The following is a 25883-nucleotide window of genomic DNA, read 5'->3' as shown; positions in this document are numbered from 1 at the left end:
ACACACACACACACACACACACACACACACACACACACACAGTCACACTTAAAGATGTACAGTTGTCTTCAGTCAGTATTCCTTTTTTTTTGGGGTAACTGGATGAAACGTGTTCAAACTGTGTTCTCTGTATTCCTGTGTGTCAGTCGTACGGGTGAGATGAAGAACAGACTGTGTGGTTTTGAGGCCTTGGCCTGTAGTTGGGATATTGAGCAGGAATGATTTCCTGGGTGGTTTACCAAAAACGGAAAGGAACCTCAATTTTTCAAGTTTACACGCAGCTATCCTTTTATTTCTACAATTCATCCTATACATAATAGACTCTTTCAGTGATTTCTGCATTAGTATGAAGCTGGTTGTTAAAAAGGAAAACAACAACTAATCAGGCGATTGAAAATATTTTTATATATAAATATATATTTCCTCCTTCCATTGCTATTAGATATTCTGTTCAGTGATCGTATGTGCTGTAGTATGTTCCTAAAGGTAACACCGTCAACACCTTCTGTCCCTACAACAGCAGAGGGGATTCTGGATAAGAGTTAATGAGAAACAAACAGAGAGGTGAAACCAAAAGCTGCGTTATGTCCATGGTGCTTCTCAGTTGAACAGAGAGGAAATAGGTGTGTAATTTAGTGGACTAAAATAAATTTGTTTTCTATTTGTCAACTAGCGGCTTGCTTGCACTAGCAGTGCTGTGACGTAAACTGTGTACTGTTATTTCACATAGAAATATTTCAATTCTACAATCTTAAATCTAGATTTACATTTTATATTCTTTATTCTTCAGGTTATATCCAAATTATCTCAATAAAGTATCTCCCCCCTCTTTTAAAGATTTACATTTTTCCACACTGTGTGACAGTGCGGGGTTCCTCCTGATAGAGGACGATACAGATGCCGTGTTAAGTGTTGATAAAGTTAGATGGGTATGACACAGGAAGAACCTGAGAGTCAAGCTGAGCATGAGCTGAGCTGAAATGTACCACAGTTTAGTAGAAGTCTTCACATAGCCTTATTCAACTGTCCGTTATAGAACAGAGGTTTGCATTGAAGGACGACTATGACGCATGAAATGCTTCATAGGATCTTCATTTTGACCACATTTTAATAGTCTTTTACAGTTTGTGTATTGTTAGAGAAGACTGACATGTTGTAAGTTTTGCCAGTTTTGTCTAAACAGTTTTTACATGATAGTACATGTTGGCATGATGGGATTCATTATGGTGTCCACCGACCAAAATATCCACCATATGTGTAAAATATGTATTTGTATAATAAAAGCAACCTGCGCTCCATTTCAAAGGTCATTTAAATTGATTAAAATCCTCAGAATGCATCCAATAAACTCTGATCATGTAAATAAAATGTACGAGATACAACAATGTACAGTTTAAAGTGAATGTTTAGTCGACGTTATATAGCGGTACGTATTTGTGTTTCTGAATAAAAATGCTACATGGAAAATAAGAAATGATTTGTGACGTGCATCTATATACTGTTTGGTTGCAATATTGTTTGTGGGAAAATTAATTTCAATTAATTAGTTTTAGTAGTGAATTTAGTTGAGTCGTAGTTATAGTTTAACCACAATACAAGCTCTTTCAATGTGTGCAGGTCTTCTCATTACTCAGCCTTTGTTAGCTGCATTGCTGCTTGAAGGACACCACAATTGGGTCTTGATTTCTTTGCGGTTTTTAACTCCATGATGGCACAAACCACCACGATAACACTAGGAACAGGTCCTGGAGGTGCTCATTTGAGGTGCAGATGATGAGAACTGGACTGTAGCTGATGAGGGTTTTACAGATTAAAGATCTATGCACTGAAATTTAAGCATAAGGACTGAAACTTGACCACCTCAGAGATCCCCCTCTATACAGGCTAACCTAAGTCTCTGGTAGCTAATGAGCCACCTGGTCTTTGTTCAGTAAGTCTTCACTGAAACAGCCCCTAAATCCACTCTGGACAGATGATACAAACAGCTTTATAAATGGTTGTAAGCTTTATTAAGTAATCACTTAAATCGTCCGGTCTTTTGTTGCTGTCACACAACTGTAAGAGGGTTCTGGTTTTGGGTTTAGCCTTTTTTTCCCCCTGAGTCAATGTCACTGAAACCACCAGTGGATTAAATGCATTTGAAACCACAGAGACAAACAAAACAAAGACAGTATCTTTACGGGAATCTCTTACATTTTATCTTCATCCAGGTGTTGTTCGATGTCACTGCTGAGCTGCTACAAACAACACTGAAACTTAATGGAGAGTCAGGCAGCCCAGCTGGGGTCATTCCAGCACACGTGCATTGTTTCGCTTGAGTGGACGTCTTAAGAATTGTCTCTGCTGAATTTTTGTCAAGAGCTGTCACCGATGCTGACAGGCGAGACTTGCCCTTGGCTTTGCTGCTGTTTAGACAGGTGTTTTTGCAAAGAAAACAACTGCAGCCCGTTTCCAGCTTAGACACTCACAACACCGACGTTCCCCTAAAGACGGAAGGAAAGAATATCACGGAGCGGATAATGCCTGGGGAGGGTGAGGCTTTTGACAGATTGGCAAAAGTCAGGGGTGATTTACGTCAAAATGAATTTGTCTCCCTGTTTCTTCAGAAGCTGCATGTGACTCATTTTGTGTGTTAGTTGGTTTTGGTGTTTGCTCACTCTCCATTTCGGTACACACACCAGTGGAGATGCAAAGGTAAACAGTCAAACTGTACGATGTATTTGTTAATATTTATTCAACCACTGTGACACCTTAAATTTGCTCACTACTTTGTAGTCTCAGAATAAGTTTTGGTCCACCATGAAACCAAAACACTTCTTCCCTCTGAAGGTCTTTTGCCTCTACTCTGAGCTTTCAGACTGTATTTACTTGAATTCAGTGGGCACACGTCCTGCTTTTTTGTGTTTCTCTTTCCTCTTCCTGCCCGTCTGTGTTTCTCATTGCTGAAACTCTGCGATGACAGTCTCAAAAAACCACACACGACAAGCTGGTAAGAGGGCCATAGTTGTGGGCTGTGCTTTTTTTTTGTGTGGGTAGAACAGGGCCAACACCCTCGTGATTACCCACTCACCCTCTTCCGTTTTCCACCTGCGCAGAGTGCCAGACCCGCAGCGTTGAGGGAGTAGGCAGGACTGAGTCAACCCCTCTGATGAGCTCCAGTCCCCCTGGTCACCACACTGGCTCCTATTCTCTGTTAGAGCGCAGCGGGCCAGCCAGCAGCAACAGGAGTGACAGGCAAAGCAAGGCAGGGCCTGCGCTAGGCCAGAGCTGGCATCCAGTTATTCAGAGACCCGAGGTGAGCCAGCAGTGCTTAGTTCCCAGGGTACTTCAGAGGATTGCTCTTCTCTGTTGTCTGTGGGTGTCCCTAAGTGTGTGTGTGTGTGTGTCTACTGGTAGATCGTGATCTGAGAACTCTGCTTGTCTCATTTACAGACTGCAGCTTGTGTAGGCAGACGGGACTGTCCTGGTAGGTGCCATGTGTCTGCTTCAGCTGAAAGGCGTATGATTTATTTTAGGGGCAAGGATGTGGGCATTCAGAGGGGTCATATTTATAGTCGTTGGTCTGGTGAGGAGACCTGCCAGTAAAAGCACAGATTCTGAAAAAGAGGCGCGGGGACAGAAAACTGAAAGTCTCTTTAGAGGACATGGATGAATGCTATTTTCAGTGGGCTGTAATGAATAGCACTTAAAACTGAATAGCTCTTGTATCAGATTTTAGATGCAGAGGGAGGGGAGCAATAACAAAGCAAAAGCCTCTTCACTGGGCATGTGATATTCTGTCAATCTAACCAAAAAAAATTGGTGGTGTCGTAGTATTTGCTGAGATAAGCATTCACAGCCTTACATTAAAAATGGTCCGTGTTGGAGTGATAGATTTCCACCTTCGGTACTCAGTTTAAGAAAAAGTCAAGTGAAAATGTTTTAAGCATCAAATACTCACCTCCTGTCTTCAAAGTAGGGCTGAAAGAATTAGTCGATTAATCAACTAGTTGATTACGAGGAACAAATAATTAGCAACAACTTCCAAAAATCTTCTGGTTCCAGCTTCTCAAATGTGAAGATTTGCTGGCTTTTGTCATTGTCTGTGATAGTAAAGTGAACATATTTGTTTTGTTGTTGTTGTTTTTTATACTAAACAAGCAATTCGAAGACATCAACTTGGACTTTGCAAATTGTGATGAAAATTTTTCACAGTCTTCGGACATTTTATCAGCAAAACTGTTAATAGAGAAATTAATGAGCAGATTAATTGATAATGTAAATGCAACAAGTCGCAGCCCTGCTTAAAATAAAGCTCTGATAAGTTTGTAGTTTAGCTTTTTGAGGAATCTTCATACTGACATGTGTTACTGTCCAGGTTGAGTTTTAATTTTCTCATTTCATGGACAAAAGCATCCCAGACCTAGTTTCAGAGAGCACTTTGAAGGCCCAATATATAATATGAAGCTTCTTGTTGGTTTGTTTTTTTCTTTTTAGTGGAAATGGTGACCAAAATGAGAGATTATAATACTGCTGAAAATCTAATACGTTACTACAGGCTTGGAGGAAGGCCTTAAGTGCTTGGGTTAGGGTTAGTGCTGAAAAGACTAACCCATTCTCATCCATGCATAGGTTACCACTTACACAACCCTGGAGATTTTTTTGTATCTTTTTGATACTTGGTTTTGGGATTTTATGGCAGCATGACATCGTACATTCAATCAGAATCTGTTTTATTCAAGCAAAGAATGCAATGAACAATCTAAAGTCCAGTTTGAGTGACAAGTGTAGGGATCAAATGAGGGATTTGAAATGTAAAGTCCAGTTTGATAATCCCGTCTTCATCCTGTTTACACACACACACACACACATACGTTGGAGTGCTTTATTGGATGAAGTGGCTCAGTATTAATTGAGGAAGACTATGTTTTAAGAAAGATGGTTTCATATTAAATATCTTCAGCCACATATTCTTGGAAATATGAAAATAAATGAGCAACTTCACATTTTACAATCAAAGGCTATAAAACGCCTTTTCTTAATAGATTTAGTGGTGTGTGGATTCATATTGCGGCTGACAGCTGCAATTTGAAATGCAATTTAGCCCACTGATGGCAAACAACCTCAAACAGTAGTCGAATGCGCCACATCCGCCCACAACACGGTGCTCTTCCTCACGCCGGCATCCCACCAGGCATGTCTGCGTTGCGTTCCAACTCGGTTTTGTTCCACCCTCTACACGGCGACCTACTCCACTGGGGGTGTTTCAGAAGTGGAGCGTTTTGACTGTGGTCAAGCCATCTGCTTACAGCAATTACGGCAGCCTAGTTAAAACCAAACGAGCGTCTTTAGGCTACCATACTTACTATAGTAGCAGCGCAACTAAACTGCCCGATTTTGTTGACTTGCTTAGATTTTGTTGATTTGGCCATTTTTCTTGATTTTTGTGCTTCTACTATGAGTAAGTGGGCTACACCATTAAATGGTTTCTTTATTTTTCTGTTTTATTTGTGTTTATTGTTAATATATGATCAGGAGTCAGGAATCAGGATCAGGAGCAGCATTGACTAGAGTAGCCAATAACAGATTGTTTACAAAAATATCTGCAGATGACAACACTGTTGGTCATTTATGCCTGTTTGTCCATTTGTCTTTCACCTGCCTAAACACAGTTTACCAAGGAACACAATTTCACTTCAGGCTACACACTAACCAACCACCACTGCATTTATATAGTTTCTATTGTTTACACCTCCACAATAATGAAACTTTAAGCCAATTCGATTTTTGAAAATGTGATTTTCAGCTAATTTGAAAAGATGATGACAACGTAGCTATAAAACCCAAACCAACCTAAATAGACTATTTTGGGGCTGTGGTGAAATAAATATGTTAGAGCTGGTTAATAGAACTGTTCTTATTATAGGAAGCTATTACTTAATGGTAAGATGACCTAATAACAATACAGGCTGAATATGAACATTGCTGTTGAAACTGTAGAAGTCATCACATCCCTCCTTACATATTGTATTTAATTTGCAATGGAGGTGTTTCCTTTACTTTTTACTTGACATTTTCCTAGATTAGGCAAAGTTATAAACTACAGTGCCAAAACACACACACACACACACACACACACACACCTCCCGGTAACTCTTCTAGGTAACCTTATTTCTGTGGCACGTGCACTCGCTTTTTTTTTTCATTGTGCCATGATCTGCTCCTCTCATTACGGTTACGGGTTTGGCTGCAATAATAATTATGAATACAGTACCATGAGAAAGTCACGTTTAAGTCAATTCACGATTTCAACTTTCCACTTCCCCCCACTTCAGTGACGCTTACGGAACTCAGCGCAAGCACCTCATTCCTGACCGCATCGATGTCGTGCCAACAATGACGATAAAGCACACCCTCTCATGTAATATTGCTTAAGTATTGTTGAGTTATCAGGGACACTTTTGTGTTGAGAAATGTGGAAGATATCATTAAAAGAAAACCTTAACACGGTGAGGAAAAACATCATCATCGTTCAGTCTGCCCAGCGGACTGATGCAGACCATTGACTGTACTGATAAAATTAAAATAAACAAGTAAAAACAAGGATAAAATCTCATGATGAGATGTTGAAAAACATGGTGCAGGCACGAAAGATACCTCCAGTTGAAATAAATTAGTTTGAAAGTTGTGCTGAGTGTCACAAAAAATGGAAAATTCGTGCCCATGTACACGAATCTGTATATTAAATTTCATGACTGTTTATCAAACTACCGTGAGACTGAGTTGAACATGTGTGTTTAACAATGTAGTGGAGAAACTATAAGAACATAGTGAATGTAGAGTCAACTGTGAAGAAGTAATGAGAACTTTCTTTTGATACAGATATTGTTAATAATAATAATTATAGTTATTTGTAGTAATAACTCACACAAATTAAATTCAATAATTTGTAGTCAATGATTATTTTGTATTTGTGTTCATGATTTGAGAGTAAATCATCGATCATCAACATTTCTCCTTTTGTGTGATAGTGAAAAAGTGATAGATAGAAAAAGTGCCAATACCTAAGTTTTGGTTATTGATACCAAATAGAACTTTTGTCAATACCTTACTCTGAGAAATATAAACATGTTTTCCCAAAGTTCCCAAATGTTAAACATCCAAACACAAGCAGCCATATAAGAACTCTGCCTAAATAAAAGAGGTACAAAAGTTGATTTAAATCAAAGAAAAGAGACTTACTGAGACACCGGCAGACATGGTGCATGTGAGCACATTGTAACGAAAGGTCAGAGGTCGTCTCACTCCTGCAAAGCAGATGATAAATTAACGTGGGCTTTTCAGAGCTAATAATTGAGACTTCTTGCAGGCCTGTACAGATCATATGTTTGATAAAGGATCTCCTCTGTTAGACTGAAACATAATGATATCATCATGTAAAAATGACAGTAATGATCCCACACCTGAGCACTTACCCTCATCTCAGCACTGTGCCAACCTTCAACAAAGAGACAGTAACTGGGTGGGACCAGAGTTGGGTGTCACTACTTACAGCATCTGTTAGAAGATAAATATACATAAAAGAGTTAATGGGCACAGTGAAAATATAAGCAGGGAGGCAGATTACAAGGTCATTACTCAACTCGACTTCTCTTTTTCTTTTGCTTTGTGATTCCTCCCTCATTGTTCCCCAAAATGCTTTGGATACAAAACCTGATACGAGAGCCATTCAGTTTTTTAAGTGCTATTCATTACAGTCCACTGAAAATAGCGTTTACCCAAAGATGACACTTTGAGGCTTTTCAAAAGACTACTTAGGAGATGCTGCAGTGCTTTGAGACACTGAAAAGTGTGAATATAGATGTAGACGTTCCACTGTGGCATTTTTTAAAGTGGGAAACTATGGCTCTGGGATTAAATAAGTGCTTCTGTGGAGAAAAAATGGTCATAGCCAAAATGAATTGAACATTATTGCTAATTACAGAGGTCATATCCCTTCTGGATTTGTGGAAGTATGCTAATTCCATGTTGATCTCTCCCTCAAATTATGTCCCATTTCACTTGCGACAGAGTGGAACTTTCACTCCATATTTGACTGGAAAATTCATTCAGTATGGAGCCGCAAAAATGAGTCTCTTGTTCAGGCCTCAGTGGAGAAACAATAGTGTGTGAAGATGGCATGTTATACAGTATGAGTCCATGTTTATTGACATCCATGAGTGACTGCTTCAGGTGTTCGTTTCTCTCCCGGGACGTCCTTTCAAACCAGGAAAATCTGTTGAAATGTGTTGAAACTATGTGGTCTGTCTATCCTGTCTCTTTCCAAAGAACAAAAGGTACGGGGGTATATGGATTTTTCCACCAGGTGTCTTTGTAAATGGCGTGCTTCATGATGTGTACAGAGGGTGCATATCACCAGTGAACCTCCACAATGTCAACTCTTCAGGAATCAAGAAAAACGACTTATATTTTTAACTTGACGGCAAAGCGTTGATGATTTCCAAAGGGAGTAGTAAGGGTTTCATTGAGCCTAGAGATCGGACAGTATTCTCCGCCCAAAGAAGAACAATAAATAGAACGCTACATTTAGATGAAGAGAATATAAAAATTGCCAAAACTTGAAGGTGATGAGATTTTGTGCAAAATTTGATAGATGAAGCAAATATTTTCAGCAACCAAAAAAAGAATATCTTTCTTTTCGGGGGTTATTCTTGGCTGAGAATACTACAACCTGGCTGATGAAGCCACACTGACCAGTAGGTTTCTGTCTTTCATGACTGACTCGACAAACAAAGGTGATCGTGAGGTGCCAGGGACCAACTTTACTCTTCCACCTGGCAGCACCAACAACAAATGTGTATATATGTAATCATGTTTTTATCAGTGAACGTGAACCTGGAGCCATTTGTCATCACCGAACTGTAAAGATGGGCCATATCTTTTTAACTTCCCAGTTGGGAGTAAGAGGCTGAATGTGTGGATATGCAGCATCGTTTGCTTTGCCATGTTTGCAGTTATGCGCTCTGCAGTCCTACTTGGCAATGTCAGAGAAATCCTTGTAGGAGTTGGCAAACTAGGTGAGAAAAGTCAAAACAATTCAGACAGAAAATGAGCAACAAACGTTCCTTTTCCTTCCCAACGCCCCATGTCTGTCAGGTTGGGAAATTATCTGGCCGACATGATGTAGTGTGATCTCAGGATAAGTTGGTGTTCGGACCAAAAAACATCCCTGCATTAAAAAAAAAAAACGCAAGGGGCTGCATTGGTGGTATTGCCTCAAGTACATACCAGTGAGACAATGAAATATGATCCAGGAAGGCCAGTTTATGTAGCAGACTAATGTGTTTGAAGGCTCATCAAACTCATAATACTCTAAGACAGGATTTTACAACTTATTGTAAGTTATCACAGCAGCACCAATTGCGAGGTAAACAGCAGAAATACAGTGCTAACGTTACACACTTGACCAGGAATGTGCACTTACACGTATTTGATTGGCCTTCCCGGATGACATTGTACTGCAGTCCCACAAAAGTTGTACCAGGTTCAATGTCAGTGTGAACATAGCCTAAGTCCACTTCAGAACTTCATCCCTGCAGCTGGTAGGAATTCCATATCTTGCTGAAGGGCACCTCAGCAGGGTGGATTTGGGCTGTCAAGGGGAATTGAGCCCAGGCCCTCTGGCTGAAGGACCGTGACAACAATCACAACACCACCCTGCTGGTCCAGCCAACAACAATATATAGTCAAATGGGGGACTGGCACGATATAGAGCAGCACCGAAATGTTTAAATCAAGGGATTTTTCTTGAAATGTTTGAAAGAAATGTGCTGAGACAGTGCTTGAGTCATTTCTTGGTGGTAACAGACAATGTTCTCTCACTGGATTGCCAGTAACAAAAATTGTATGTTGGAAAAAGTAGCTGCCTCGTATTGAACAGCACGAAAGCATTGATATAATGCGAGGTGACGTTAGAATTCCTTTCTCTGTCCAACACAATGTGGGCAGTGTGGAAAACCTGGATGGTGTGATTTTTTTCAGAGTATCCATCACAGCGTCACAAACCCTGCAGGTACTGTTAATCAAAACCAGCCTGTTCTGGGGGCTCTAAGGTCATCAGCCGAGGACAGGAAATTATTGATGGAAATAAAGGTGCTGGACTGCCCCAAAGGTTCACCCTCACAACATGCTAGATGTGGCATTTCTTGACAGTCTGCGTTATGAACAAGGCAGAGTTGTTCACATGTGATTTAAGGGCTGCTTTTGTCATGACTTGCGCCAAAGAAGGGCTCATGCTTTTATTGGCTGTTTAGTCTATTTCCATTTCTTGACCTGCATTGAAAGTCCACTAAAAGTTAATAAGTCTTTAATGTTTTCTTACTTTGCAAATTGTCTATGGACAGAGTGGAGCCTGTGATTTACTGACTTCATCGCTTGAGTTGTACATCAAGAGCATTTTTTCTCTGTCCCATATTATAACATATGAAATCACTTATAAGTAGCTACTAATTCATAGTGATCTGTCAGACTGTTTTAATCGAGACATGGAGTCATTAAAGAACGTGATGACATTTCGTGTGTGCAAGGTATGGCGGGCCGCCATAGTTTGGGAAGTGCCACACAGAAAAGTGTCACAAAAGAAGAAAGGGACCCATGAGGGTCAGGTTCCTGTGTGCAGGCTGTTGTGTGAAGTGTCCAGGCTGTTCCGTGGATGCTGCTGGACAGGGAGGTTAGAGGCAGGTTAATTACTATACTGAGAGGGAAGGGTGAGATGCTTTACACAGCCCTTTGTGGCCTGTGGTCTTAGGTTTCCAGCATAGAGAGGTGTGAGCAAAGGGTGCTGGTGAAGATGGCAGACGGTGACAGTACATGGGTCAAGTCCATCCTGAAGTCGCCACATCGATTACGGATGACATGAGCTGTAATTCCTATGTGAAAAACATGCCTTCATGTTCTCAGTCACACTGTTACACTGTGCATTTGCAGAACTAGATGCTCAGAACAGGACAAAGCAGGTAGCTTGATAATCAGTCTAAATTGCCATTTTGTTTCCATGTCTGACATTGTGTTTGTGGTGGCCATTTTTTTTGTTGGGCAACATTATGCCCTAATCAATCAGTAGTGATTGATTAATCAGTCCTGTCAATGTCATTTTCAGTCAATGCAGAAACTGCGGTTCAAAATTAATTCAAACTGATTGACATTCAGCTTACAACAACCTGTATAACTGTGATCTCATCCATACTTGTTGCCATTTTTCTGTTACCAGCGCAGACAGATGACATTCCCATTCTTAATCCTGTCTAGAAAGCTGTGATTGGCTTGCTGGGGGAAATAGCTGTCAGTAAGCTCCTCTTTGAATCACTGACAAAAATCTGAGATATAGGCAGTGACTCAGAGGTCAAGAACCGGGCTACAATGAAAGGATCCATGATTGGTGGACTGGTGTCCACATGGTCTGTGTTTCAGTTGTGGAATGTGTGGTTGAATACACACACAGCCACATAATATTAATTATCTTCATTTATTATTTACAGGAGCAGACAAAAAAGTCTTGTGTATGTCGCATAGTTCTCTAAACTCTTTGGAACATGACCAGGTCATTACATATTTATTTAATTTATGCGATAAAGGGAACAGATTTGTATATAGAATATTGTCTGGACCTAATGGCCTTGTTCAGATTGCCAGCCCAAACCTGTTTTTTGTCATATCCAGATTGAATCCAGATTGATTTTGGAAAGTCTGGCCGGCAAAAAAAACAACAAAAAAAACACATTAAATGCGATTTTTGCAAATCGGATCCAAGCCACATTTGGAGGTGGTTTGAAATGCGATTCCACAGATGCGTCTCAGTCTGGACGCTTAAATTGGATTTCAAAGAGTCCTCTGCATCACTTGCAAGGTGACACACAACAATGATGTCAATTCCAGAGTGACTCTGCTCCTGCAGAGCGGTATGGAAGACAACACAGAGAACCAAGGTATGACCAAATACTTGCAAATCAAAATTATATTCCCTTTAGCCTCAGCCGTACTTATTGTTAATGCTAAACAGCAAATATTAGCGATCAGACCCCCAAAACTCAGATTCTCGCAAGTCTGTACATAACTACATCTATCAACACTCAACTTAATGGGCTATATTGGAAAGTATACCATGTGGAATAGGTTCTTTATAGACATTTAAAATTAATATCCAAGACATTTGTCTTCATTGAAAAAATTTAAATGCTTTCACTTAACCTGGCAAGAACAGTTTTGAATATTCAGCCAGTATCTTGTGGCCTTGAAATACTGCACAACAAATGGCAAAGATTACCTACAGATTAGTGGAAGAAGCGCTACAGATGAAGGACTTCAGCGAGGCCACATGACTACTGGGTGATTAAAAAAGAACTGGCACCAGATGGGATCATGGTAGACGGGAACTCCTTCAGAGTCTTCACATGCTTTAAGTCCTCCCTGATGAAGCACGGAGCACCTGCCCATTCTGCACTAAGCAGCCGTGGCAGCAATTTCAATTCTTTCAGTTTTTTTTTCCACCACTTTCACAATTATCATTTTCCTGAGCAGATCTGTGTCTCACTTGCATGCACACACGGAAATATCATTTACACAATCCAAATGGTTTCTTTTGGATATTTACTTCATTCCTCATTCAAAACTCCCAGCTTTGCCCCAGGCCTCATGAATCCCTTCATTATTTTTCCAGTGGAAGGCCAAAGAGAGGAAACACTTGATTTACAGTCCCAGAAAGCCGCTCCAGCCCGTCTCTAAAGGTAGATTAACAAAAGCATAAATGCTGATATTTACTTTTTAGTATTGGAGTTCCATTAAAGGTTTGTATGTCTTGAGACCACTATGTTATGTCTCGGTTTATTTTCTTGCCCCTGAACACAGTGCAGTGTTTTTCGGAGTTCATTAAGTAAATGAACAGGTGTTTCCCCCCTTAAGTCTTCATACACAGCTAATGAGCCAACTTAAGTGTGTTTAAATTATTAGGCAATTAGGGACGGGAAATGTAGAAAACGCTGAACACAGGAAGACATTAGGTGTGTGTACACGCAGTGCTAACTCATACAATGTGGAGTTTTCATGTGTGATTCAGAAGAAATTCAGTTCTTTTTTGTGTGTTTTCAATGCTAAATGTATCATTAGTGATTATACACTTATGAGAAATGGCAAAGTTGAAAATGTTGTTTGTTCTGCTCAAAATTGACCGCAGCCTCATTCATGTTAATTAGCCCCTTTATTAATGTACCACTAATGAATAAAAATAAGCTGCTGGGTGTTTGTCTGTGAATGTTTTGGTAATTTGTGGGGCAAAAGTTGAAGAAAAATAAATACATTTGTGGTGAACTCCATTTTAGTTGTCTTTAGGTATAATACTGTTATTTGTCTCTGGAGTTTGGAGCCACAGAGGATTATTGTTGCAAGATTTAAAACTTTTTATAGATGGTCAAATGTAAATGATTGTCGATGATTATTCTACTAGTAATATTTTATATGAGGCTCTGTATTAGAGACTACTTTTAGTTGTTTTCTATAGAGATGCAAACTGATCAATGTTACATAAATAAACAGAACATGTTGTTATAAATAACCACATACAGTAAATAAATACAGACAAAATCTGTTATATAATCATGAAAATGTGAAATAAAACAGTTTTTGTGACTTTAGGGATGGTAATGTTGCTGTTGGTCCACCACTTTGGTTCAGACTGAAATATCCCAACAATTATTAGATAGATTGGTGTGAAATTCTTGGTCCCCAGAGGACGAAACCCACTGATTGTGGTGATTTTTCCTCTAGTGCCACCAACAGGTTGGCATTTGTGGTTTTGAGGGAAATGTCTCAACAAATCACTTCAGGATGACTTGTATTAACTTTGGCTATGTCCTGATCTTTCATATAGCGCCATCATCAGGCAAATACTTTAATTTGTCCAATACTTTGCATTTAGCTAGAAGCACTGCTGTGCCCAAGTAAAGCCGCAAAGTAAAGAGCAGCTAGCATGGCTGTGGGCTCTTAGTCTGTGTCCGAAATCATTCTCTATTTACTATTGACATTTTATTTGAATGCCCAAAATCAGAGTCTGCACTCCCACGAATCAATGTGCCGCATTTTATAGATGCAAAAATTACTGTTGAACTGTCAGGTATGAAGAAAAATGATGATGATGATTAGTAAGTGTCCGAAATCTGAGTTTATTTTTCACTACTGTGTCTGTTTTTTTTGGGAGAAATCAATGAGTGAACAGGGGAGAGATTTCAGACAACCTCAGTCTTATGAAATCTAAAAACAGCTTCAAGTCACTTCTGAGTGACTTTAAAGTTTTACCAGCTGATATTCTTCATAATGTTTGTGTGTCTGAGTGTATGATGCTTGTTTTGTGATTGTGATGTGAATGAATGTGTCTTATTGTGATCCTGTGTAAACATAACCTGTTTTCAGGTCTGTCTTGCAAACGAGGTTTTGATCTCAGTGATATTTCCTAAATAAACAAAGCTTCATAATATGAACTGTTATTTCATCTTACTGCTTTTCACAGTAACAGGGGAGAGCCAGTGATTGGCTGTTGCTTTGGTTTGAGTGAGTGAACATCCAATCCCATAACTGGCTCTGCTCAGTTTGCCTTGACTGACAGATAAAGAAAAAAAAGCGTCATTATGAAACGATTTGGTGGTCACTGAGGCAAAAACAGACTTTGGAACAAGGACATTTTGAAATAAAAACTACTGGAATTAAATAAAAACGACCTGCATTTTTATTTCATGAGCTGAGTTTCAAAGATTTATTGGATTATTTCACAATTTGATGGTTTTATTATATAATTTGTCTGCATTTATTCCTATGATCATTTATTTCAGAATATCTTTTACTTTTGGTTTTCATATGTTTCTACTCTGTAACATTGTTTTATGGTTATATATTTTGAGAAAATAAAGCTCAACCACTTTTCCCCTCATAACCCAGATGATAAAATCTTATGTAATCTACAATTTTGCTGTAAAAATGTTCCACTTAGTTCAGCCTGTAACAGGAGACATTTTCCGTAAAGTACTTCATTAAGCTGATTTAGCCCAAAAGAAACACAAACCAAACATTTGACGTGTTCGCTGACAGAGGACCCCTGGTTGGCACTTCGTCAGCTTGCGGCGTCTCAATAATTCACTGCAGTCACAGTTGGCGTATGAAAAAGAGAAACTGTGTAGCGCTCTGAGAAGGAAAAACCTGATCTGTCTCCTAACAAGGGGGAAGTGTGAATATGACAAAGCCTTCCCATCTGACACCCAACCCAACAAACAGCCATCTGTCATCATTATAAGTGGCGCCTGATGTGCTGCACTTAAGGGGCACCCTGAATCTTTTATGCTCCACCACCAATTAAGCTGGGCCAATTATCGTTTGAATAATTGAGTCAAATTTGGAAACCCAATCACTTATTCATAAACGGGCCAATAGCAGTGTTTCATAGTCAAAGGTGGCTCTGATGAAGAGTGTCATCCAAAGTGTCTTTACTGTGTTACTAATTCATATATTTTGATGAGCTAATCTTGTCTTCGTGTCAGCTCACTGCCAACGTCTTCCCCCTTCAGCGACGCCAGCTCTTTGGTTATTCATATTCCTGGCCTCGGACAATGGGAACCTCTTCAAACTCCATAACAGATAATCCTCTCACCGCAAAAGTCACCTGTCTCAGGTGTATCGAGGGAGAATGTCAGCTGAAACATTATCGCCACTATGGTCCCTGCGAAAAAATATTTTCTTCCTTTTTGTTTGTTTGACAGGATCTAACAGGACTTACAGCCTTTCTGACAGGTCCAGGAGTTCTATTTTCCACCATTATGTGTTCAGGGGTGTGGAAATGAAATCATACAACAGGGGATTTGATGACACGTAATATTCATTTTAACAGGAGTCATTAATATCTGCAGTATCTGGTGACTAATCCCAAAACTGGCACAAAGAAGCAGGGGGTGGAGGGGAGTCGTAAGGAGGGGGTTTCTGTATCCATCTACTCATCTGCCTTCCTCCTCCTTCCTCTTCAACACGACAAATTCACAAGAGAGCCCTCTGAAAGGAATTAATCCCCATCGGGAGGAATGTGAACTAAATCCAGTAAAACATGTTTATTTTCATTTTCATGGGTTTAAAAATCCAAAAGTTTCTGTCTGGTCTGGCAGATGTGATGCAGATTTACCATCACTGTCAGCTGGGTATCAGTGAGCGCCACATATTCATTTCCACCACAATTTTCAACAGTGGTGGACAAAATAGTCATAATCTTTACTTAAAGGTGCAGTGTGTAGGATTTAGTGGCATCTAGTGGTGAGGCTGCAGATTACAACCAGCTGAATACCCCTCACCCTCCCCTTCCAAGTGTGTTGGAGAGCCTATGGTGGCCGTGAAACTCACAAAAATTGTGAAAGGCCCTCTCTAGAGCCAATGTTTGGTTTGTCCGTTCTGGGCTACTGTAGAAACATGGCGGTGCAACATGGCGGCGCAACATGGCGGCCTCCATAGAAGAGGACCCTATGCAGATATAAAGGGTTCATTCTAAGGTAATGAAAACACAACGATTCTTGTTTCCAGGTGATTATACACTAATAAAAAGATAGTTATGAATATTATATTCCATTTCTGCTGAGTCCATTCAGTTAGATGCCACTAAATCCTACACACTGGACCTTTAAGGAAAAGCAGCAATAAGACACTTTAAACATTACAAGTAAATGTCCTGCACTCGAAGTTTTACTGTAAATTTTACCAACAAAATGTACTGGCCCCTGTGAGTGTCATACTACCAAATACTTTATCATTAGATTATTATTGCTGATGCATTCATGTGTATGTACTACGGCTGAACAATTAATCGAAATATTATCAAAATCACAATATGGTTGCAATTTTCAAATTGCAGGAGGATCAATATTTGTTAAAGGTGAAATATGTCAAAATACCATTTTAAATGAAATGAAATGAAAACATCTTTGTTTGGTACAGATCCCCACAAAAATCACACCATAATAACTTTAATATGTTTTTCAATGAAAATGAGAATAATGATGCAAAAACGATCATTTCCTGTAATATCGCAAATCATATCACAATTGCAAAATCAGCCAAAATAAATGCAGTTAGATATTTTTTCAAAATCGTTCAGCCCTAGTATTTACCATTTACTATTCTAGTTGGTCGAGGTGGAGCTGATTTTAACTACTGTGTATAGTGTTGGTTTGTATGTTTATATGTCTTGTAGATATATAGGTGAAGTTTCTACTGTAGTAACTGTAGCTGTCAAATAAACAGTGTAAAAAGTAAAATATTTCTTTCTGAATTGTTGGAGGGTAGAAGTGTAAAGTGGCATTAAACAGAAATGCATAGTACAAGTACTTCAAAACTTGATTACAGTACATGAGTACATGTACATCATAAATCATTGTTTCCCAGCACTGCTATGACGTTGTATAATATGACACCACTACTGCTGCTCCTTGACATCGAGGACATGTACAGCTGCTAATAAATATCATTATGTATAAAACTTTTTCCAATGAGGCTCAAAAAATAAGAAATCTCATAAAAATTAAAAAGGTAAAAACAGGAAATGTATTGTACATAACATCGCAGCAGACCTTTAAACTAGTCTGAAGAAGTAATTAAAAGATAATTAAGATACACATAAGAAGAATTTGTTTTTGCCGACAACCAGAACCAAACTGCACCAACTGTGCAAGAAAATGTATAAAATATTGTAGAACAAAAGTATAAACAAATATCAACCAGCAACGAAGGATATGTGGACAGAACTGAACACACACAAAACATGAAAAATAATTATTAGAGTTATATGCAGGTGCAAAGAGTCTGGACAAAGACATACAGATGTGTTTTTAAAATATGTTTCAGTAAGTTTGAGGTTATCTGCAAAGTGCACTAATAGTTCAGACAACATGCAGAGAAATCAAGAGTGAAAAAAGAGAAACTACATGAGTAGAATTAAAGTTACTATTTAATCAGCATCATTGACAGTAAAAGTAAACTGGACATTATTCTTTAGTAATCATGGTCGTTATTTTTGCCGTTTGATCAACATTTTATCCATAACATAACTTTTTATAGTTTTTTTTTTAGTTTGATTGTTTTTGGGGATGCACCATAGCTTCATCTGTAAAACCTTGTGAAACAGTCACAAACCCTTTTCTCACATTATGTATTTACAGTTGCAGCAGCATCTTTTGACACAAGAGAACAGCACAGAGTTTGTGTCCGATCCAATAGCAGCAACCCACCAGCTGTGAAAAGTGTTGCCCCGTCCAGGTCTGGCTGCGCTGCTGCTGCTGACTGACAGCAGGCTTAATATTTGATGAGGGACTCGGGGATGAACCAAAGGTTGGTCTCTCAGAGTGTGTGATGCAGGGAACACCCAAGCCCTCCGCTATTGTTATCCCCCCCCCCACACCGACCTGCCCTGCTATTCATAGACCGGAGGATAGGGTTCTGCAGTCCCACTCAGGGTTTCACCGACAAGAGAAACACAATGAAGTCAGAATAACAAAGGTTGCTGTGGCCTTCTCATCACTATCATGTGAGCTGCTCCATAACGGGATTGCCAGAATGATGGACAGTTTAAATGGAGGAGAGGGCTTGTCTAAGTTTTCTGAGGATATTACACTCTTTATGCAGCTGCAAACTACATTGATGTAATGCACACTGCTCTCCAAAAGCAATCTTAAAATTATCTGCAAGATTTTTTTTGCATATATTCAGTTAAATTGTGCAGTTTGATGGATTTTAACTGTATTGTATGTGCATACAACTGGGCACATTTTACTGTCTGGTGAATGGAGATGATTTGATGTCACATCACTATATTACACTATAGAAGAGGTCAGGTGAGTTGCGGACACGAGGACCAGTGTGACCAGTTGTAAAAGACTGCAGCATTTCCTGTAAATGTAATGTATAAACTAAAATGAACAAAGCAGCAGTTTTGTCCAGAAGTCCACAGTAAACCTGTCAAGTTTATTATTTTCATGGATGCCATCCTGCTACATAAAGTTTTAATTTTTCTGACTGTTACACTACATTTTCTCTTACTTTTCCATTAAAAGGTTGAAAGAGTTTATTACCTCATTGAGGAGTTTTCCAGTCCTTGTTTATATCCGAGGAAGAGTTAATGATGAAGACATTCTGACCAAACCCAGGCTGTAAGACAGTTTAAAAGTGAGTTTTGTTGCTGCAGATTGAGTACTTTAAGGTTGATAAAATGTCTTGCCTGGCAAGACTGAGGAAACAACAACAGCCTTACACCTCATAAGAATAAATCTTGTCTTTGACAAGAAATAATTACAAAACGCCCTCTGACATAATCTGAAAAAATATCAGACTCTGCCCCTCCATGTATGACTCACTGCTGGATGTAACAATTTTATGATCTCTGAAGGTTGTTGAAAGGCATTTTGAAACTGGCAACAAAAAGTACATTAATCAGCTTGAATTGAAAATTTGTACAACTTTTCTGTCATTAAGGATGTAGCCAGGATTTTTACCACAAATAAACTGTTTTGTTAATGGTAATATCCTGAGATATGGCTGTTTACCTTCAAGAAAATAACTAAACTAAAAACTAAAAATAAAAAGTAAAAAGCTTCTAAGAGGGCAAACACAGTTAGTATCCATTTATTGCAATGTTTCAGGTGAGCTGTACTTGTACAGTTAAAAAAAAGGTAAAATGCAAATAACTAAATGTAGTGTAAGTAGATGTAGTGTTTAGTTTTTGTTCAGCTTTTAAAGACTGACAGGAGTGTTATTGCATCATGTGCACTGTAAGATGTGGTTAGAAATTTGACAATGGAGATAAAGAAAACCTCTAAAATGATACTGCTTTATTTATTATTTTACTTATGAAAACAATTGATATAAAATTTGGAAAGCCGAAGCTATTTTTCCACAATTTCAAATGTAAGTGGTTTATCTACATAGTCTCACAAATACAAAGCATTTTATAGAGGAGTACCAACATATAAGAGAATGATGATAAAGGCTTTGCCAGGTTAAAGCTGAGCTAATGCGTTGTGATGGTGATGTACCTGAGCTCAAAGACTGAGATGAAATATACAGTATCATATGTCCCGCAGGTGTCTCTCTCTGGCTCAGCGGGAATCCGTGGGATTTACTGCGGGACTTAGAGGTGAACTCTCTTCATACCACCTCTGGCAGCGTGCCTGAAGGAATCAACAGCTCGAGCTTTTTTAATGACTGTCAGGACATCCATGAGGGAATTTTGGCAGCTTGGAAAGAAACATTGAAACTGATCCTGCTTTTTTTTTGCCCCTTTTCTGCTCAGCTCTTAATCCATAAACCATCCCCGAACAGGCCCATCTGGCATCTGGTGGCCTCCTCACCGACTCCCTCTCCCTTCGATTCAGAGGACGGACTGCGTAGAGGCTCTGGGGGTTTTCCTCTTTGCCTGCGTTTTCGCTTTGCCATCTTTTAGCTTTTCAGGGTCTCTTTTTCTTTTCATCTCCACAGCCTTGTATTCTTCCCACCTCTGCAACACTGTCATTCAAGCAAGGTCGCTAAATAATGAATTGATTTATCTACACGTAACTCCAATATTTGTAAAAGCAGAAATCCTTGAATTTCTGCAAGTTGTCGCAGTGACACGTGTGTGGAAAACACATCAGAGCTGATGTTTGAGGCTACCATCTTCTTTCAATCAACAACTGCAAAACATGAACAACGCCCCGGCTGATGAACAGCGATACTATGAGATGTGCGCTTTCGTCTATGAAAAAACAAAAAGCTTAACTGATCAATCAACTGGGCTGATATGAGTTAATTGCAGATATACAGCTATTAGTAAATATATCAGCTGATTAGTAACAAGAAATTGCAGTACAGAAATGTCAAATATCTGTTTGAGGTGCAGGGTTGTAAAGATTTTTTAATTCTACTAATATGACTAATACGACTTCCAAGAACTTGGTCGTCATTGTGATCTTTAACAATAAAAAGAAAACTATTTACAGCCCTCACTGGGAGCTGATGGAGGTGTGTTCATGACAGCTACACTGACTATGACACCAGTCAGGATTCATAAGCTGCCCACACACGCGGCAGCTCACAGCACGTCTTCAGGTGCCACTTATTTTCCTCATGAAGTTTTTTTTTTTCTTCATCTTCTTCTCCCAGGAAACATGCTAGAGTCCCGCTGCTTTCTCCTCAGCGCCCTCGCAAAGCCACAACACAAACAGCAGCAGCCATATCGGGCCCCAGCTGCCGACATGTCTGCTCAGCAGCGTATTTATTTAAACCTGCCGCTGGCCCTGGCGGTCCTGCGCAGGCCTCGCCGGGGGCCTCCCCGGCTTGTTTGAGAATCCATTCACACCTGCGCATTAAATTACTGACACTAATGTTACTAGTAATGCTTGGACCAGCTCCCACTTTTGAACCCATAAACCTGCTGGAGCTGGGAAATATTGGACATGTTGGTGAGTAAAAAAAAAGTGGCATGAAGGACATATTCAGACATGATACAGGGGCTGTTTTGTCAGATAAGCACAAGTCTGTCTGTCCTGTGTTTTTATTTTCAAGCTTCACAAATGTTTGTGTCTGGCCATGTTTTTGTCACTTTGGGTGTGATTGAATAATATCAGATGATGTCATACATGCACGGGTGTTGGCAGTTTGGTTAATATGTATATTTTCATTGTCAGGGGGTGAGGATGACGTGAATATGAGGCGTTTGGATTAAAGCCCGGCGCTCTGTGCTTCCTCGCTGGGCTGACAGTAAAACAGAAGACACTGTCGCCTCGGGGTGGGGGTGGGTGACACATTGTTTGACTGTTACCTGGTTGCTAAGGACTCAATGGCTTTTGAACTTGAGAGGTGTGGAGGCATGAACACCTGCGCGGCCCCCCCTCTCAGAAAACGCCTGGATACCTTTCACCTTGTCTCACTCTGCGGCACTCAGCGAGAGGCCGAGAAGAAAAGAGAAGAGGAGCGGAGAAAGGAAAGTATCCGAGAGACGTCTCCCGTGTTGTCAGTCTGGGGTCAGAGGTCAAAGGTCGGCACAGAGGGGGTATGTCAGGTGTTAAGTGGAGCAGACAAGCCAATGGAGGGCTTGTTAAATGCTTACCTGGCGACCTGCTAACCTGCGGCCAGGTGGGAACACAAAGCACTGGGCTTTGCTACAAGATTACACAAACAGGATGGAGATCAGAGGAGGCAAACCCGACACGGTGAAAGGTGTTATTAAGAACTAACAGTCGAGAACTACAGCTACAAAACGATAAGCTGATCAATAGAAAATAAGTTTTCAAGTTCTGATAACTGATTATTTGTCATTTTTTGAGAATAAAATGACAAAATTTGTATATTCGAGCTTCTATAAACTTGATGATATTCTTCTTTTTCATGGGTAACACTTAAGTTCCCCTTTTTAGCATCCATGGGTAGTAAACATTAATAAAATACAATCAATAAATGATTTATAACACACTATAATGAAGCCAAAATAAGGACTTTTTAATTGTTTATTAATGCACAGCATTTATCTATAATAACTTTTCCTATGAAGACATTTTATATTATTACAGCTGTGTTTTACTATATTGTCATTTATTATGTGTTTATACACATGAAGCCTCCTGAAGCTGCTAACAACTACATTATAGGCTGTTATAAACCATTTAATAAAAGTTTATATACTGTTAATGAATGCTGAATGTGGGAGACTGAAAGTTAAGTGACTAAACATTTAACAAAATGTTTTAAACTGCAGTAAAATCATCTTAAAAATCACTTTGTGAAGGAATGAAGTTATGAAAAAATCTGATCAAACAGCTGATAATTAATCAGAGTTAAATTAATGAGCTGTGAGGTTGAACCTGTTTTGTTTATCTGCATATTCATGACTTCATCATATTCATGTGATTTACAGTTATGAGATTGAAGACAAAGTCTGTTTTATGTTTTATTGCTCATTATATAATGATTTAAGGGTCACGCTTTTTAGTATAATGTCTTTAATTTCTGTTGAGTTTTTCAGGATGAAGGATTATAAGAAACTAGAGCAGTGTTTGAGGAAGGGACCTTCTGTGTGGCAGGTTTTATTTGTAGAGCTTCGTACAGAAGACAAAGTTATTTGTTTGCAACGTCATGTAAGAAGTTTTGTTCTTGTTTATGTTTGATAAATGTTTCACCACTTCAACTGTATTTGTACGCTGCATGCTTGTATGTCCATGACACACAAACTAACTAACTAACTAACTATTCATTAAATATTCTGTTGGATTATTTTGTAAATTAAGTACTTTTTAAAAAACGTTTACGGTGCTCAAGATCCCCCAAACTACATTCTTCACGGATACAATTTTCGTTTTCTAGTCCCAAATGCACAAAAATGTAATGAAATAAGTAAATAAAATAAATAGGGTGTCCTGGTAGCCTCTAGAGTTTAGGATGCTGATCATGTTACTGCAACATCGCTGGTTCAAGACAAAGTGGGAACGTTTGCTGAATCTCTTTTCCACATTTTCTGTGTCTCCAAACTAAAAATAAACAATACTTAACAACACATAAATAAAACAGACTCTGACACAACAACCGTAAAAAAATATGTGACGAAGTTTGTCTTTCATATGTTATTTGATATAAGTTTCCCTGTACATGATGACCTCTGAGCAGCGTGTGTTTAAATCACAAAGGAATTACATTTAAAGGTTAAACGTGGCAGTGTCTCGCTAATCCGCAGCGTCAGTGACATGCGATCATCTGAGCAAACAGTCTGGGTCCAATTTAATTAGAATGCAGATTACCACAGCGTGATACTGGTCATACAATGTCCTGTACTGGGAAGGTTGATAACTGAGAATCCGGCTTCGGCCGATGAAAAGGCTTATTTGCTTGTGTGTCTCTCTAAGCTGAGGGACAAAGTGAGACAACGTTAATGATGATCTGTGACAGGCGGCTGAGGGGTGAGGGGGGTGAGGGGGGTGAGGGAGGAGGGGGGGGGAGGGGGGGATCCTCTCCAGTGAGGTGAGCATTGTGTGGAGTTGGCAGTGAGCTCCGTCCAGCTGTTTATTATTTATTGATGCCTATTCACGGTGTCTATTGTGCTGTTGGCACAGCGTGGAAACACACGTCTAAAGTGAGAAGACAACACTTCAGTCCAAGACACAAAGACTTCATGTCAACCTGGGAACAAAACTTTTACACTCAAGAAAAGAGAAACTGTATTTTTGTTTGTAATCGAAACAAAAATATACCAAATTAATCCAGATAAAGTGGATCTGTAAATACAGATTTGTTTGGATTATGCAGTGCAGCGACTCAACAAACCAGCTGGTTCAGATTCTTAAAAACACTTTTGACGACAACACCTGGTTCAAATAATATGTGCCAAAAGTCGTGCGTGGTTTATTTTGTCAAGTCTGCAGGTACCAGACTGGCAGGTTTTCAACATGAGACAATACAACCTACACCTGAACACTGAGGATAATCCCAAGAAAACCCTTGTACTGTCAAGTTTATATTCATATTCTCTAGCAAACTAATAATGTGAAACTATTTTCCCAACTGCATCTAAATCTAATTATGGATGCAGCAACTTTTTGTGGTTTGTTTTTAGAAATATGAGGAAATACGAGTATTGGAGAACGTGCAGCATAATACAATTACTCTGCTCTAAAAACTGTATAACAATGTTTAGCTTTTGTTAATACTGTGCCAGAGAGATGATGATTTCACATCTGTGGTTTATTGATGATGCTATAGTTGGTAGTTAAAAAAAAATCGGAGGCAGGGCTCCGAAGGTTGCTCAATGGCACATGAAGCCAAAAAAGCCACTTCCTGCTGTGAAGAAATTACCCAGATGTTTCTCACGCTTACTGATTGTTGCATGTGCATCAGAGACTTCCACTGGCCGAGCCGGCTAACTTCTGGTTTAGCCCTCCGCTAACTTCAATGGGGATAAAATAATTCAATTATGCGGCTCTTGTTATTGGACCGAATGGCTCAAATTCTGACAGTGAAGAGTCATTTCATGAGGGTTATGCTAAAAACATTTATCCACCATTTTACAGTGGCTCCTTTTCCCATGATTGTGTGTGGGGAAAAATATTTTTTGGGCCCAGTGGCATCACATGATGGACATGGAAGTTGTAATTACACGGTTTGGCCACTATGTCAAATTGGCTTCAAAGCCTGGCGCACCTCCTGGGGGCTTGCACCCAACCCGCCTCCTCCTAAGAAGGAAAATTGTCATCTTATATAGACGTCATTGGTCTCATAATGACACGGATGGGTTTACATTGTAGTTAGTTGAAAGCCTGGTGCGTCTCATGCAGACACTAAAGGGCACCTTGTGCATCAGTATTTGACGCCCTGGGAATGAGGCTGTTGTCATATGCAGCTTGTATCTGGCTAATTCCATATAAGCCACAAAATTAATATACAATAAAAAACATATACAATACATTAATAAAAATAGAGCAACAGTTACATAAATTATAAGACTAAATAAAGGTTTTGATATGTTCATGACCACCAGTTAGTTTCTCGCGGTTACGCAGCCCTTCAATAATGTTGTATTTATATTTAGTTTGGAGCTCAAACAATTAGTTGATTAATCAATGAGTCGATTGACAGAAACTGCTATATTTTGCAATTATTGATACTCATTTAAAGCATTTTTCAAGCAAATATTCTCTGGTTCCAGCTTCTCACTTTGCTGCTTTTCTGCCACTTATGTGACGTTACCTGAACATCTTAAGGTTTTGGGTTGTTAGTGATATGAGGAGAAAGACTTTGGTTTTAGGATGTTGTATTTTTAAACAATTTTTCTGACATTTTATTGACCAAATGATTAATGAAAAAAATAATCAATA

General features: G+C 39.3%; 1 protein-coding gene and 1 long non-coding RNA gene across 6 annotated transcripts in view; one reads left to right on the top strand and one right to left on the bottom strand.

Annotated features, from left to right (window-relative positions):
• rab28 (RAB28, member RAS oncogene family) overlaps positions 1 to 19125 on the top strand; it is a 47962-nt gene extending 28837 nt beyond the window's left edge. Inside the window, exons 8-10 of one of the 2 annotated variants that reach the window (XR_006405351.1) lie at positions 3096 to 3295; positions 3433 to 3466; positions 18213 to 19125. Coding sequence is in view for 1 of the 2 variants with exons in the window: in XM_044363786.1 (XP_044219721.1) it covers positions 3096 to 3117 (22 nt within the window). In the remaining variant the exon portion in view is untranslated. Of the gene's footprint in view, positions 1 to 3095; positions 4358 to 18212 lie in introns of those variants that run through there. The other variant, XM_044363786.1, reaches the window with a different exon arrangement.
• The window catches only part of LOC122990427, a 188667-nt gene that overhangs the window by 16588 nt on the left and 146196 nt on the right, over positions 1 to 25883 (bottom strand). For 3 of the 4 annotated variants that reach the window (XR_006405355.1, XR_006405353.1, XR_006405352.1), the window contains 2 exons: positions 7455 to 7536; positions 7222 to 7286 (listed from right to left, as the gene is read on the bottom strand). This is a non-coding gene — a long non-coding RNA (uncharacterized LOC122990427). Of the gene's footprint in view, positions 1 to 101; positions 2484 to 7221; positions 7287 to 7454; positions 7537 to 25883 lie in introns of those variants that run through there. The other variant, XR_006405354.1, reaches the window with a different exon arrangement.

The sequence above is a fragment of the Thunnus albacares genome, chromosome 10 (assembly GCF_914725855.1).
Source record: "Thunnus albacares chromosome 10, fThuAlb1.1, whole genome shotgun sequence".
NCBI lineage: Eukaryota > Metazoa > Chordata > Actinopteri > Scombriformes > Scombridae > Thunnus > Thunnus albacares.
Note: the sequence above shows the minus strand (reverse complement) of the source record. Positions and strands in the feature narration are given on the sequence as shown.